This window comes from Notolabrus celidotus, chromosome 7, assembly GCF_009762535.1.
Source record: "Notolabrus celidotus isolate fNotCel1 chromosome 7, fNotCel1.pri, whole genome shotgun sequence".
In the NCBI taxonomy this organism is placed as follows: Eukaryota; Metazoa; Chordata; class Actinopteri; order Labriformes; family Labridae; genus Notolabrus; species Notolabrus celidotus.
Window position 1 is genome coordinate 23,448,416 of NC_048278.1, and position 15,339 is coordinate 23,463,754.

The 15,339-nt window shown below is 39.7% G+C and overlaps 1 protein-coding gene across 1 annotated transcript in view; it reads left to right on the top strand.

Moving 5' to 3' along the window:
• The window catches only part of tbck (TBC1 domain containing kinase), a 55,118-nt gene that overhangs the window by 27,453 nt on the left and 12,326 nt on the right, over positions 1 to 15,339 (top strand). Inside the window, exons 23-24 of the mRNA XM_034687181.1 lie at positions 1,722 to 1,894; positions 14,124 to 14,287. Coding sequence (XP_034543072.1) covers positions 1,722 to 1,894; positions 14,124 to 14,287 — 337 coding nt within the window. The remainder of the gene's footprint in view (positions 1 to 1,721; positions 1,895 to 14,123; positions 14,288 to 15,339) is intronic.

Here is a 15,339-nt window from a genome sequence, read left to right on the forward strand (position 1 = left end):
GCTCCTTAATAGAATTGGCTGCATTGGAATTCCCAGCTGAGCCCAAGGCTTGTTAAAGCCGCCATCAATCTCCTCTTCCTCATTCCTGCCTCTTTTAGCACCAGGACTGATTGCATGCTGCATTTGTTGCCCTAGGGAAGAAAAATGTGTTTCCCTGAGCTGCCTGTGAGCATGCCGGTGTGGAATCTCAGACCACCAGCGTGTTTTTCACCGGAAGCAACCTTGTAACCGTGAGTCCGTGAGGTCCTAGCCTAGGAGAGCCGACAACCCTTTAACCTTCATGCCGCTGTGGGACAGATAGGGGGAAAGATACATCTCCTGTGTTGTGCCTGGGCCAGGAGCAGGTCATACCAAGGAGATCTCATTAGCCAGACTTGCTTATTAACCACAAAAAGGGCAGTGAAAGAGAGAGGCTGTCAGTGTGAATGGGTGTGAAGGAAAGAATTCCTAATTTACCCAAATCCTCGGCTAATCCAGTGAGTCCCTGTTCCCTAATCCTCTCTTTTCTCAAAGCAGGAAGTGGGTGAAAGATGGATGCCGCTGGAGAGGCATTAGAGGGAAAGTTTTTGCTTTGCACAAAAACATTTTTGGGGCAGGGGCTCGGAAAGGGGACAGCAGCTTCATGATGGCCACTTATTATCTCAAAGAGCCACTGGCACTACTGGAAGACTATTTAAGATTATAAATGGCAGCAAAATGCCAAGGTCAAGTTGCTCACGTCTGCAACTAAACCTCCCACAGTACTAATCTCTTTTGATTTATGTCTGATTTAAGAGAGGGAATTTTCTATTCTCTTGCCTTGCACTCCATTTACAAATTCATGTCTTATTCTCATGCAGGAGTTAAATATTATGCTGGAGTAAAATGTTGCCATGGGTAATTGAATAATTAAGAGATAAGCCGATGCCCTCAGTGGTTTCAACTGTCTTAACAACTACATTATAAATTGCCTCTAAATTTTGTACGGGTAGTTATGACACCCTGTGGATAAATTATAACCTCTTTGATGATATTCTGAGTTTTCATCAGGTGCCACCATCAGTTCAAAGGGTTTGAAAGTGCAAAACCTTTATAGCTTTGTTAGGAGAGTTTCAGCAGACACTGCTACAGACCTGGGTTGTGTTCTTTTTTATGCTTGTTAACGAATATTAGCATGCAATGTGACTGTTTGGTGCAAATTGTTCACATGTAATCAGGCTAATGTTAGCATTTAGCTCAAAACACTTCTTGCTCACACAGCTGTTAGCATGGCTGATAACGCAACAGTGCTGGAATAAAGCTCAGCTGTTCCTTCACCCTTATACTTTAATGCAGAAATGTTGTGTTCCAGTATGCAACCTCAGTGCAAGCACACAAAGAGACGAAGATCTCCACCCTAACATACGCACGCAGCACTGTTCCATCCTGCAGGCACAGCAGTTTACACAGATGCACCCCACAATTTTGTTTTTTGATGTAAAAAGTAACAGTCTTCATTCAAGGTTGCTAATTTTCACTCTTCTCTTGTTATTAAGTGTTTATGATGTGTAAAAGGTCGCTGTTTGCCAGCTTACCTTGGTAAACGAATAGAAAGATTTGTTATTTTGTAGTGGTTTAAACATTTTTAAAAGGCATTCCAACAAAAACAAAAATCATCATTGGACTGCAAAGTTGTTATACAAAAGTTCTCACACTTAAGTAACAGAAGTTTCGTTTTTATGTGTTTCCTGTTTGTGTTACAGAAATCGACATTGAGCGCTGCGTTCGAGAGTCGATCAACCTCTTCTGCTGGACTCCAAAGAGCGCCACATACAGACAGCACGCCCAGCCACCAAAGGCTGCTGGTGAAAACGGCTTTGGAAAAACAGCAACATACTACTCTTCAGACTACCAGGACATGCCCAAGACAGACCTGGTGAGTTTAACCATCACACACACACACACACACACACACGCACACACACACTTTAACACAGTCAATAAACCAAATCTCTATACTGATGTTAAAGTAAGACATGGTTTTATTACAAAGCTGAAAACTGACTGGCATTTTTCTGCAATTAGAACTTTTCATTTTAACTGTGACAGTAAAAGTAATGATAATGTCATATTAACCTAAACAGTTTAGCTGGTGTTGTTTCACAAGATCTGTCTTTATGCTTCATCCTTTAATCTGTATGTTTGAGGACTGCTCCTCGTGAACTTGAAGTGATGAACTTTCAGTATTTGGCACGCTATTATCATTCCAAACCTCAGAATAAAACAGCTCATCTTTTAAATGTTTGTTAGAGACATAGCAAACACTTTTTTTTTTTAAAATCACCACAATCTTCAAATATGCCTCAGGATAATCTATATCGAAAACAAGTTGATAAAACTGTAAATTTCAATTCGGTTTAAAAAATCATGGATTTTTTTTTTTTTTTTGTAAATAAAGAGGTATTTTCTACCTTAAAAAAAATTCAGTTCTTCTAATATATTTTAACTGTCAAATTTAACGAATTAAACATGTCAAGATAATGTTATGGAAATATGAGCTGATACAGTCGCTGTAAAATTGTTCAGACTTGAATTATTGAAGAATGGGCCTGATAGCTGGGTAATTACAGGTTATTAGCTTGTGCATCTTTAAATGATGCGTATTATGATGATGACCTACATTTGACATCAGCGCAACTTCAAAATCACAAGAACTTCCCACACACATGATCCCTATAAAATAATGCTGAAACTAAAATAAACAAAATGCTGACAACATTCAGCATTCATCGGAATACACTGATAAATAATTTTACATACATCAGCTTACAACTAATGGATTTAGTATTGATGACTTAATTTTGAAAATGTAAAAAAACAACAGGTAAGTAAAAAATAATGAAATAGGAAGATGTAAAAACTTGATTTTTTTTTTTTTTGATTAATGAATGATTTGCAAATATTATTTGTATACATTGCCAGTGTAAGCAATGTGTAAAGCAAGATCACATGATATTTTTTAATCTCAATCCATGCCATCTGTAGAGCCTGATATAGGACAAACATGTCAGTTGATTTTATGTGCAGCTTGATTCAAGTTTTTTATAGTGTATCATCAGCATATATTTATGTCTCAGACAGATCCCACACTTGAGGAACTACAGGCATTTGCCATCCATTAATTCTGCTGAGGCAGAGGACTTAAATAGTTTCTAATTCTAACCTCTCTGATTTGCACTGATTGACTCAGTGCACATTAACACACACCTGCTCGTTTCAACAGCCAACACCTGATCCTAGAAGAGCACAGTGACTCCAGTAGGCCTGTTAAGCTGTATTGATTTTTCATGCCAGAAGGAATTTGTCAGGACTCAGAAGTTAAAACAGAGAATTGTACTTCAGGTTTTATTTTTCAAAGTGGTCAAACATTGATTATTCTCAAATGCACTTGCTTAAGAAATGCAGTCACCCAATTCAAAAATGTTTCAGCATGAATGAAGACAAACTCCATTTATATGAAACCTTTGTAGAGTACTCCTACAAAGTGCATTTTGCACTTGTCCAAATTGCATTGCAATAAACAAAATACTTTGCTTTATATCAGATTTTTTTTGTAGGTACTTTTTTTTCACAGCAAGTGTTGCCAATATGTTAATTAAACAAGTCTTTAAAAAATGCCAGCTTAAAAAGTGTTGCCAAACAACGTAGGTGCACCCCTAAGTAAAAAGTGAAGATACATACAAAGCAAACATGTATTCAAAAAGCAGGTAGATAACGGTTGATACTTAGTTTTAAAAAGGGTTTATTGATGTCATGCTGTCTTTCACAAAGGCTTTTTGTTTCTGTGGCTCAGTGCTGTTTGTCTTTCACACCTGAATGCATCGTGTCCAGAAAGCTCACAAGCACTCTTGTCAGCCCTTATCTGCTGTGTGCCCAAGTGATTGCTGTAATCTTTCTCATTCAGCTGAGGCTGAATGAGGAATGGGTGGGTGGTGGCATTGATCCATGGCCGCATCTATCTGCACCCCTCCTCTTCCCCAGGCAGGAGTGCACTGTGTTATAATGTCACTCTCATCACATCAGTGGGCTGACCACAAACACACAAATACAGCATGAACTAAAGTTATGGTACAGTATGATCGCTGGGAGGAAATCTAGATCATAGGAATTCCAACAAATCTAGGCAGGCGTTGAACTCTGAAAGCCTCACTCTCACAACATGATTTAAAATTTAACAGATGCTGTTGATACATCACAATGACTAATATTTTACATATTTTATCATCATGAGGTTATCTGCTTTAAGAGGTAGCTTTAAGTGAGTTTAGTTTTTGCTGTAAATGGGTTGAAATGTGAAAAAGAACACATTCTTCTCCTTTTTTTTTTTACTGGCAAAATTAAGGTTTTTAGGAGGCCACACCTGACAGCGAGTCGTCACATACAGAATCCCTTTACAGTGACCTCTGATTTTAATAAAGAGAATAACACCTGGTGTATAGGAATCACTTTGATCAGGGTGCATAAGCTTGTTTTGTTCAAGTGAAAATAGCAGTTTTGCTTCGTTCATATTTTTCCAACACATTTTAGTGTGTTTAATTTTTTTGTGAGCTTCATTGCATTTTTCTTAGAGCAGCATTATTTTGAACTGATAGCTTTCTTTTTCCATACAAAGAAGATCAGAATTAGTGCAAGCTCAAACAATCCAAAGTTTGTTGATAAGATTGATTTTATTATGAAAGGACAATTTTGCAATCAGAGCCAGCGCAAATCTCTAGAAGAAGTCTCATCAGAATAATGCTTGTACTACAGATCTATACCTGAAGTAACTGAGGAGTTAAATTTGTGTTGAAAGTTGTACATCTTTCCTCTTTGCTTATCCTGCCCCGTGCTGAATTATCAAAGAAAAAAATCACCTCCAGCGTCTGTCCTACAACTTCCTGTACAGCTTTGTCAGGAAACATGTAAACTCTCTTTCTGTCTGCATGCTGTGAATCGTTTTGCCTTAACCCAACTGGTGACAGCCGGACAGGCTTAAAATATTACACCGGAGATATTGTCAATTCTGTAGCTGGTGGTTTGTGAGTCCCAAAGAGCCATCCTTTTTATGGACTCAGCAGTGACGTTACAAAAGCTTTACTGCTGGTATCTATTTGTGACATCCTTATATGTTATGTTATCATAGCAGTTGGTTGAGAGGTTATTTGTGAAGGATTGTGATAAAAACAAGTAGATTCAAAGTGATGAAGAAAATAATTTTAAAGGCATTAAGATGAGTTCTTACGGAATAAAAAGGCGTAATCAAAAGTTTTAGAAATGGGGGATATCAAAGGAATAAATGAAAGGGTAGTTTTCCCAAGATATGCTTTAAGATTTGTACAAAGTTATGGTCTTATGGCCACAATTTGATGGATGAGATAAAATTAAAGTTTATGTTAAGCCACAGTGCTTTGAATGGTGTTAATTAATCCCACATAAGTCCCAGCTGACTCTGAAAAGAAGATGGGCAAACAGAGAGAGTGCATGTCATGGTTTAAAAGAATTAAAAGTTATAGTTAGAGGAATTTCTAGAAAAAAAATGAAACAAGATAAAAAGTTACAATTAAAATGTGCTGTGGTACAAAACTCTCATTTTTGTCTTGGCATGCTTTTCAGGACACCCTTTCCTGTTTCTGTGTACATGTAGAAAACATGTTCAATCATGTAGTCCTTTTATCTGTGCGTATGCACAATGTCTCCATTCTTCAAAATATAATAAGCAGCATCATGTCTGATGATGTCATGATGAATTTACAGCATGTTTGTTTTACATGCTTCCCTGTTGCTCCTCACTCCTGTAACATAACAGCAGACTTGTTCAGCGGATTCTCATCCCTAGCAGCGAGCAGACATCCATCTCACCGGACAGCTGCTGCCCAGTCTGCTCGGCCTGATGGAGTGAAAAACTCTCAGTCAGAGAACAGGCTCTCAGTCAGAGCAGAGCAGCTTCTGGGCAAAAACAGTGTTAAACAGCTGAGTACGTTACATAGATGCAGAGGATGTCTATCTCAATGGAGCTGAACACACTTGATGCATTTGTGTATTTGTTAGCCTCTGTATTGTGATCATACAAAAGATAATGTGGTATTGGCTACAAGGTTTTCTTAAAGAATTTTAAATGACCAACAGTGCAAGGGGGACAGGATTTTTTCAGCAGATGTTTTGTTTGTTATCTCACAGCTGGCAGAGGTCACATTTCAATGATTAAATTAATCAATCAATCAATCTTTATTTGTAAAGCGCCAAATCACAACAAACGTTATCCCAAGACACTTTTACAAACATAGCAGGTCTAGACCACTCTATGTCAAATTATGAACAGAGACCCAACACCAAGACAGGGTAAGACTCAGTCTTACCCCACCTTAATCCACCATGAGCATTGCACCTCGCAATATTTATCTATTCAAAAGTTACAAAAAAAGCAGGATGAGATCTTTTTGTCAGAAGACAGCACTTACACATGTACTGGACAAGATCAGCAGAGAGACACTGTATTTCCAGAGGGGGAACCAAAATTGACGCAAAACAAAAGTTCCTCACAGAAGCTTAAGACTAATGTTTTGTTTTGCTTTTTTAAAGTCTAACACTTGGCTTTCATGCTTTTATTGTAAGATAGGACAGTGGATATGGTAGGAAACTGCAAGGAAAGAGTAAAGGTGCACATGTTGAAATCAGACGTGTCATGATTTAAACAATGAGCCAAACTGGCACCCTTGGACTAGAGTGTTAACTTACTAAGGGTTTGCAAAAGGTTCAGATCAATATCTCATCCATAGCTCTTTAATATACAGTAAATAATGCAGACCCTCTGCATAAATTGTAGGTGACTCTTTACTCTTTGGTTTACAACTTGTTTAGAATTTACATTATATAGTAAATATAAAAAGCACTTCTAAATGTGGACTCAAAGATGACACATTTTCAACAGAACCTAAACCTTTTTACGTTCACCAAAGTCCCCCTTTACACTGCCTGTTTAAGACAGAACTGTTGCACCTCTGTTACACCACATCATCAATCTTAATGTCATGGAGGCATAATGTTAGAGTCTCTCCACAGCAGAGCCGCCATTGAAGGTAGTTGTACAGGGGTAACAGAGGTAAACAGGCATCACTGTAAAATGTCTGAGCCAGCAGGACTGAAGAACAGTGTGTGTGTGTGTGTGTGTGTGTGTGTGTGTGTGTGTGTGTGTGTGTGTGTGTGTGTGTGTGTGTGTGTCTGTGTGTGTGTGTGTGTGTGTGTGTGTGTGTGTGTGTGTGTGTGTGTGTAAATAAAGGGAGCCTACACCATACCTCTTTAACACCATATAAAGTCAAACTCTGGGACATAATTATTACGCTGTTGGGTTTCAATTTAAGAGTACAAAGGTGTAGAGATGGTGCAGCTTCGTTGCAGCACTGAGGAGGAATCTCAATGTAAAAGGAACTAATGGTGGGCTTTGCTTCAGGGCCGTTGTAAAGTTTAGGAATTGCATTGTGCATCCAATCTAAAGGAGTAACTTAAACATGTTACTTGGACTACCCCATGTAAGTTTGCACCAATATGATACAAGTATAATTGTGTACAAAGTCTGAACATATTCCACTTATGTATCTTTTAGTCTAGTATTTTAGTTAGAGAAGTTTTAAGGAATATTTCTGATTTGCCTTCACATTTTGTTGGACTGCTGTGGCGAAGAAGGCGCAAACTCAGAAATCAAACCCTCACTTTACCTGTTGATCTACCATTCAACACATGAGCTCTGGAAGTTGACCGAAAATATGAGCTCAAGCAGCTGAAATGAATAACCAAGAGTTGCTGTGGCTAAGCCTTGGAGATAGGAAGAGGTGCTTGGACATCTGGGGCGAGCCAGAGCTAGAGCTGCTGCTCCTAAGTGCCAAAAAAGGAATTGGCAAGGAGGGTTTGGGTTTTATTAAAAATACACCTGGCTACCTATCTGTGAAGACTTTCAGGGCACGTCAAAGTCGGGGAAACTGGGCACACCTGGAACTTGCTGGAGGGATTATTTATCTCAACTGCCTGGGGGATGCCTCAGGATCCCTCAGCAGAAACTGGGAAATGTTGCTGGGAAGAGAGGCGTCTGTAACACCTTGCTCAGCACGCTGTCACTAAGCTCAGACCTCGATGAGGGGAGAGAAAGGATGGATGATTAGAAATTATGAAAAACTACAGTATCACCTTGTCTCTGAGCGTTTCAGTCACCAAACTTTAGCAAATAGAAAGTTGCTTATGAAACACTATAGCAGCATTATATTTCACCCACTGTATCCCGGCTGTCAGAGAGCACGTCTGGACTCAAATTCTGTCTTTTGTCAGCAGAAGTAAAGATGAATTTCCATTAGCTGAGGCCACTCTTGGTGCCCTCCCTGGGAAAAATCACTCATGCTTGAGCAGTAATGGTAACAGCTTTGTGGCAAAAACAGAAACGGAGAATATATGAAGCAATGTGAGGAGATTATTTGCTTTAAAATCTTCCTCCATCATGCAGAAATGTGAAGTATCCACTGTCAGCATTTTTCTCAGATCATGGCCTCAATTATGCTCGTCTCCTCTTGTTTGACTGCAGACTTGGCAGATAAAGCGCCTCTGGTCTTGAAATTATGCTCGAGCACCACATAAGTGTTGTTTGATATGTGGAGATCTCAGCTTGGTAAAAAACAGGCATTATTAATGCACTCTAAATGAATCTCTGACCTTGTTATTAAGCCTCTCCAACCCTCCCAGTTCAAAATGTTAAGTGATCTGGGCTTTTTTGGCAACTTTTTACCAGGAGCATTTATACGTCAACTCACACACTGACACAAACCACCACGGAGGATATGTGTCTGCTTATCAGCTACTCTGGTGTAGGCTCGTCACTGTCAGGCCAGTCAAATGCGAACATGTCATTAAGCTGCATCAGCTGGCACACACTGCTCATCATGACATATAAGTCACCACACAGAGCTCCGTCAGCCCCCCCGGCAGTGACAGGCTGCATATTTGGACTATTTCCGCCATGGTATTGTACATTGATACGTTTATGTCAATTTGTGGGGAGAGAGACCTTATTTGCTTTACTCTGCCAGCCTTTTTAGGTCTTGCCACTCGTCTTCAGCTCATTGAAAAGTTTTCTTTCCATTATCCTCCCCATGTGTGCTCTTTTTTTGATGATTAGTCATATCAGATTGATCTTGTGATGAAAGATTGAAACCAAGGTGACGACCTTCCAAAGAAAATGTCAAAATTTTACCTTACCAAACACAGCGTGTCGGCTGAACACCCATCTATCAGTGTGTTATTTTTCAATGATGTGTACAGAAGAGATTAGCTTTGGGCGGTTGTCATAACAACTGCTTATCTGTGCTCTTCTGTTGAGTGTGTACCCTGTGCTTGAAAGGCATTTTTGTAACTCCAGTGAGTAATCTTTTAAAAGCATTCCCTGAGGGCAGACTGGCTGACCCACCATCATTTCAGCACTTTTTTAAGATGATGTTTATCTACAAAATTGCCCCAAAAAAAGGAACAAAATATATATTCAGTACGCCGCCAAGTGATTATTGAGCCATAAAATGGAGAAGCTTTCTTTTATGAGTAACAAATGTTGTCTCTTTTTACTTCATCTTTTACTAAGTAGCGTCTTTACAACTCATTAGGTATGGATGCAATTCCACTTTTAGCATACACGCTTTGAACACTCCCCCTTACACCCCTGTTTTTGCTCTGTGGCCCTGCTGTAATCTCTGTGTATGATATTTGACAGGACTTGCTGCAACCGTTGATCATCTCAGCGTGAAGGCGTGCCAGCTCAGAAGGTTTAGACCTAGTTGAGTTCACACAAGCTGTATCTTGTCCAAAAATCAAACAGCATCTCACTTTCGATTAAGAGATTAGTCCATCCTGTGGATTGGTTTTTATATATTTCTGTTGAGCTATTGCCGTCCAAGTGCAACTTACATTTAAAATGACTGCTTCTCAGCAGTATTTTTTTTTAATGCTATCTGGAAGCATGATCCTCTATTTTTGGGGTTGGTGCAGTGAAATTGCTAAACTGAAATGACAAGCAGCAAGGCAAACATGACAGAATATTTAGATAACTCTGTAATCCATGAATTAAAGCTGACATTGTGGTAAATACATATTTCTAGTAGATAGTGCCTACTCTGGTTGTGGATGCTGCAGTACTCAGACATAAATCAGCCTGTCAGTTTACCCTGGTTTATCTTTCTCTCACTTTTTAAGATGGTTCAAGCGTGCAGAAGTATGGAATTTGCACTAGTAAGAGAAATGACAGAAATATCCATATGCAACTCAGCCACCTTTGATTAAATAGCAAACTACAATACAGCTCAGTGATGTTTTTTCAACAGCTTCCCTCCTACTTCTACTAAGCAAGACAGAGGCGCTCCTTAAAGTCTTTACACAGATTTGATTGTTAGTTTAACTTGGTTTGATTTCTTTTTTTTGTGCAACCAAAGCACATCACTTCACTTCAGCTATTGCATCCAAGTGTGACAAAAATGTACAAAGTCAACATGCATTTCAGTCTAAATGAAAGCATTTCATCACATTGACGGCTTCCATTTTTGTGCTAGAAAGGGCAGGTGTATTCAGTCACACCCTTATTTACTCTTTACTTGAACTCTCCCAAACTCCACTTTTGCACACCTCACCTCACCTCACCTCGCCTGCATGCTATTGAACAACCTGGGTTGAGAAATGTAATATTATTATAACACCGACATCATGTCTTACTTCAAGTCCATTTTTCATGCATCCACACATTGCATTGTCCATCTATGTGCCTTTATCTTGAAGGGATATTCTTCCAATTTGGCACCGTCAACACAGTGGTTAGATTTTGGTGGTCAAAGGTAAATGTCCCCTGTCACCTCATATCAATCCTAGTGTCTTACAAGTGATATTTAAGAACCTCATTGAGTAAACTTTATCACATCAGGCTGTGTTATTTCTTTATCTGACAGCATGACTCAATCTGGGATTGATCAGCAGAGAGAACTCTCTTCACCCTTCCAGTCACATACCTGTCCATTCTGCTGCCAACAAAAGGTCTACTGCCAATCACATGCTGCACAGAGAAAAACAGAGAGAGAGGAAGAGGAGAGAGACAGAGACGTTCTTTATCATTATGTCCCTCCTGTAAATATTTCTCCAAACCCCTTGTCTCAACCACTTACACTGTCATTTTGTAGGAAATACTTATGGGTTAAAACTGCAACTTGACAGGTTGTTGGAGTCTTTCAGCTGTTAGGCAGTAGTTCAAATTTAGAGGCTAATTCTGGGGTATCACTGTGCTGCAGTGATTTGTCTTGCTGCCGTCAAAGTGAAGACTGATCAGGGCAGGGCTGCAGGGCTGAAATGTAGGATTGAAATGCACACAGCCACGTGTGAGACCTGGAAAATGCGCCATCTTTATTGTTTTTTAAAGATTATTCTTTAGGCTTTTTTTTTTTATAAGATAGGACAGTTAGACAGATAGGAGATGTGGGGAGAGAGTGGGCATTGACATACACCAAATCATGTTAAGACTAGGAATCAATCCTGCTACTAGTGCTTCAAGGACTATATCCTCTTACATGGGTTGCCTGCTCTATCAATAGAGGTGAACCAGCCAACCACTCATCTTTGACTGCTATACTGTCACAGATGCTCAGAGGGGTTGCTGCATTTTGTTGGAGTGTTGTGTTGGAGTGATTCATAGTCCGGGTTTCCTGATGTGTTTTTTCCATAGACTGTATAAAATATGGACGTAGTATCCGTGACGTCACCCATCTGTTTCTGAAGAGCTGTTTTGAGACCAATCGTCGTTGCGGCAGCCATATTGCTTCTGTCGAGCCAGTGTGATGTAGAGAGGCAGAGTTTGAGCCTCCTAGCCAACAGCTGCAGCATTCCCGCAGGCAGCGTTCCCACAGGCAGCGTTCCCGCAGGCAGCGTTCCCGCAGGCAGCGTTCCCGCAGGCAGCGTTCCCGCAGGCAGCGTTCCCGCAGGCAGCTGTGCCTCTCATTGGAAGAATCGTAATCTCAATATCTTCGAAATTGCTGCATTGGAAAAAAATTCCCCCCCCCTCACAGTGAGAGCATATCGAGAAATGAGCTATCCAGTCTACACTCATCCTTTGTACCAGGCTGTAAACATGTTTATTTCTGCTGTCAAGACCCATTCATGTGTATGTGACTTCCGGTACTTCCAGAGCCAGCCTCAAGCGGATCCTCGATGAACTGCAGCTTTTAACACTTCCACATTGGACTCATATTTTTAGACCGGAGGTTGCCGCTTGGTTTTTTCGTGCATGTTGGCTAGATTATCTGAATTCAACATAGTCACTGACATTCAAGAGAATCCATATATTTAAAGAATAAAGAGTCAGTTTTCAAGGGAAGAGAGGAACAATTCCAAAAGCATTTCTTCAATGTGGCTTTTGTTTTGGCCCTTGTTAATTAAATTGGTGACAAAGCAAGATCCATCACTCTCTGGATGATTACTACCTCTGCTTCACACTTTCCTGTTGGAGAAGCCTTTATAGTAAAAGCTTTTCAACCTAAACAAAGAATAAAAAAGAGCAAAATACTAATGTGCATGGTGGTATTTACAGCGGGACGACTGTGTATAGTTACAAGGTTTTTGTTTTGTTTCTATCGACTCACTATGCATTTGCTCACTAGCGGTTGTTAGACATAGGATTAAAACTGAGAAGAAACACAAGAGTTGAGAGACTGCTTTGTTACAACAAACCAAATTGTCGGTCATGGCAGTAGGACATCATGAATATGTAGATCCTATCTCTGCTTGGGCTCCCTTGTGTTGTCTGGAACAATTGCTATCAAGCTCTCTGCTGAAAAATGAAAACTGCAGAACAAAGTTTTTTTGTTGAAAACAATGCAACAACGTCTCAAATCTCTGTCTGTACCCACTCTGACTCTGCTGTGTTAGAGCAGGAGACTGAAGCTGCGCCCTTTGGACATATCCATACAAATGATTTCTATATAGAACTGAGGCATTGCTTTTGCTATAATCACAGTCAGAATGAGAAACTTTTTGAAATATTCATGGCATGAATATTAATTAGAAGCAGAAACAAAAACCAAGTAGTTTTAGGGAATTCTTAAGTGGAAAAAGTAATTGATTTTCAGAGATGAAGATGAAAACCCTGCAGTCAGGGGAAGCAAGACTATCATTGTTTTACTACCTCTATATGATGTAGCTGGAGATTACATTGAATAACATTGCATCAAAGCTTTTGTGACAGTTAAGTCTAAAGTGGTAACTTACACTTTATATTTATTATGCGTCTTTGTTTTACTCAAGTAATATGCATAGAAACTGGTATGGACTTATCAGTTTGCTTAAATCCTGACTGAAAACTGTGTAGCTATAGCAACTTTAATATTTCCACACATGGCACATTTTTGCTCCTCAACCTGCTCAACATGCAGTTGGCACTTCTCTCCTGTAAAAAGCTCCTTTTAGTGAGCTCACATTCAGAGATATGACTGTTAGTATCAGTTGTGTTTTTAACATGCATCAAACTGGATAGACAAACTTGACTGCCTAATGACCACTCATCATCTCAATACATTTGTTCAGTCTTGGAATAGGATTTTTTTTTTCTTTTAGGAGATTTTCTGCTTTAAATGTTTTGAGAGCATCTGTGAAATAGGGTGGTGCTCGCTTGCAGAGAGCAGGGTTCAGTCCCCTGCAGCCCTGCCTCTGGCACGGTGCTTTAATGAACTGATTTGGCAGTGCATGTGGAAGCTGGAAAAAGACCATGTTCTGGTCTCTGCTGCTGCTCCTCTGTGCTACTCTCTGGGCTGTAATACTGATTTTATGCTAATGCAAATCTAATTTTATTCTCCAGTTAGCCGTTCATTCCACTAAAATGGACAGTGTCATATAATTCATTAAAACAGAGAAGATTAAGTTAGAATGCATTCAGGCCTAATCACAGTTTTCCTGGTTTTAAAAGAATAATATCCAACCTGACACTCGTTTTTGTGTCTCTCCTGTGTCATTTTCCACTGACTACTTATCCAAATGACATTATTCAAATGATATTCAGAATTTCTTTGAAAGCTCGCTCTACAATTTTCTGCCTTTCAACCTATCTCATGTGATTTCCTTTCTTGTAGTCTCGGGAGCCCCTGGCGCTGTGTGACCTGAAAGCAGAAGTCTCCCCCAGGATCTCGGCCGAGGACTTAATCGACCTCTGTGAGCTGTCTTTGTCCGGGCCCAGCAAAAGGACCAAAGCCGGGAAACCTAAAATCATCGCTGTGGACATCCGCAGTGTAGAGGAGTATCCTTAAAGTGTTACTTAGCTTACCTTCATTTCCTCACCACCACCTCAACAGCCACTCGGATAATGTTGTTTTTATTTTATAGACAAATACATTTTTCAGCCTTTCTCTGCTGAGGCACGTTACAAAAAGGTGCAAATAGACACAAGCTTGTGTGGACAACCTTGGATTGTGTCCAAAAAAGCAACAACAACAAACATTCTGCTGAGATTTATGTTCACATTACTAAAATATGTGGTATTGGCACGCACAGATAAGGTTGCTTTCAGAAGCTTTTACCTCAGCAAACCTGTTCCGACATGAAGCTTCAGTGTTACATAAGCTGAATAAATAGTGTGTATAATGGGCCATTCCAGCACGTAGTGGATATGTGAAAGTTATTAACGCTTGTTTTACCTGTTTCCAACCACACCAGGATCAACTAGAGGAAGCTGACACCACCTTTTTACAGACATGGTTATACTGGAAAAGAATTGGGTTCTACAAATTGTTGTCCCACTATGTCTGAAATCCAAAATGTTTATGGTCAGTCTTATTGGCCACACTTTAAGGCTGAGTAAAAAGCTGGCCGCCCTAGAGAGGAGAGAGACTCCATAACGTTTAAATCTGGGGATACTGGCCAGCACTTTCAGACCGTCTTCCCTGAATGACATTTACGGATTTGCACTTAGCTGTGTGTTGGAAAAGTGATGGATGTAGTTTTTCTAGGAACAAAAAAAAAGAAAAGGAAATCTTTGAAAATACAGAGAAATACAAACCCTGGCATCTTCCTTTTCTCTGCTCAGTTGGCCATTCATGGCGCGAAGTGGGTGTGAATTTCATAAAAATTATAGAAATTATCGGATGTCAGGAGGGTGTGGGTGGAGGAGTTTCTGAAAACACTATCTTACTGGCACTTCTGAGGAAAAACACTGGCACCTTAGTATTAACTCACAGGCAGGAGGGGAAATTTATTTTTTATAAACAGTCGGCAGCCAAACATAATACAAAGTACATTTTAATCATACATGAAATAACATAGGTGGGGTTGTAAAAATTAATTGTAGGCTCT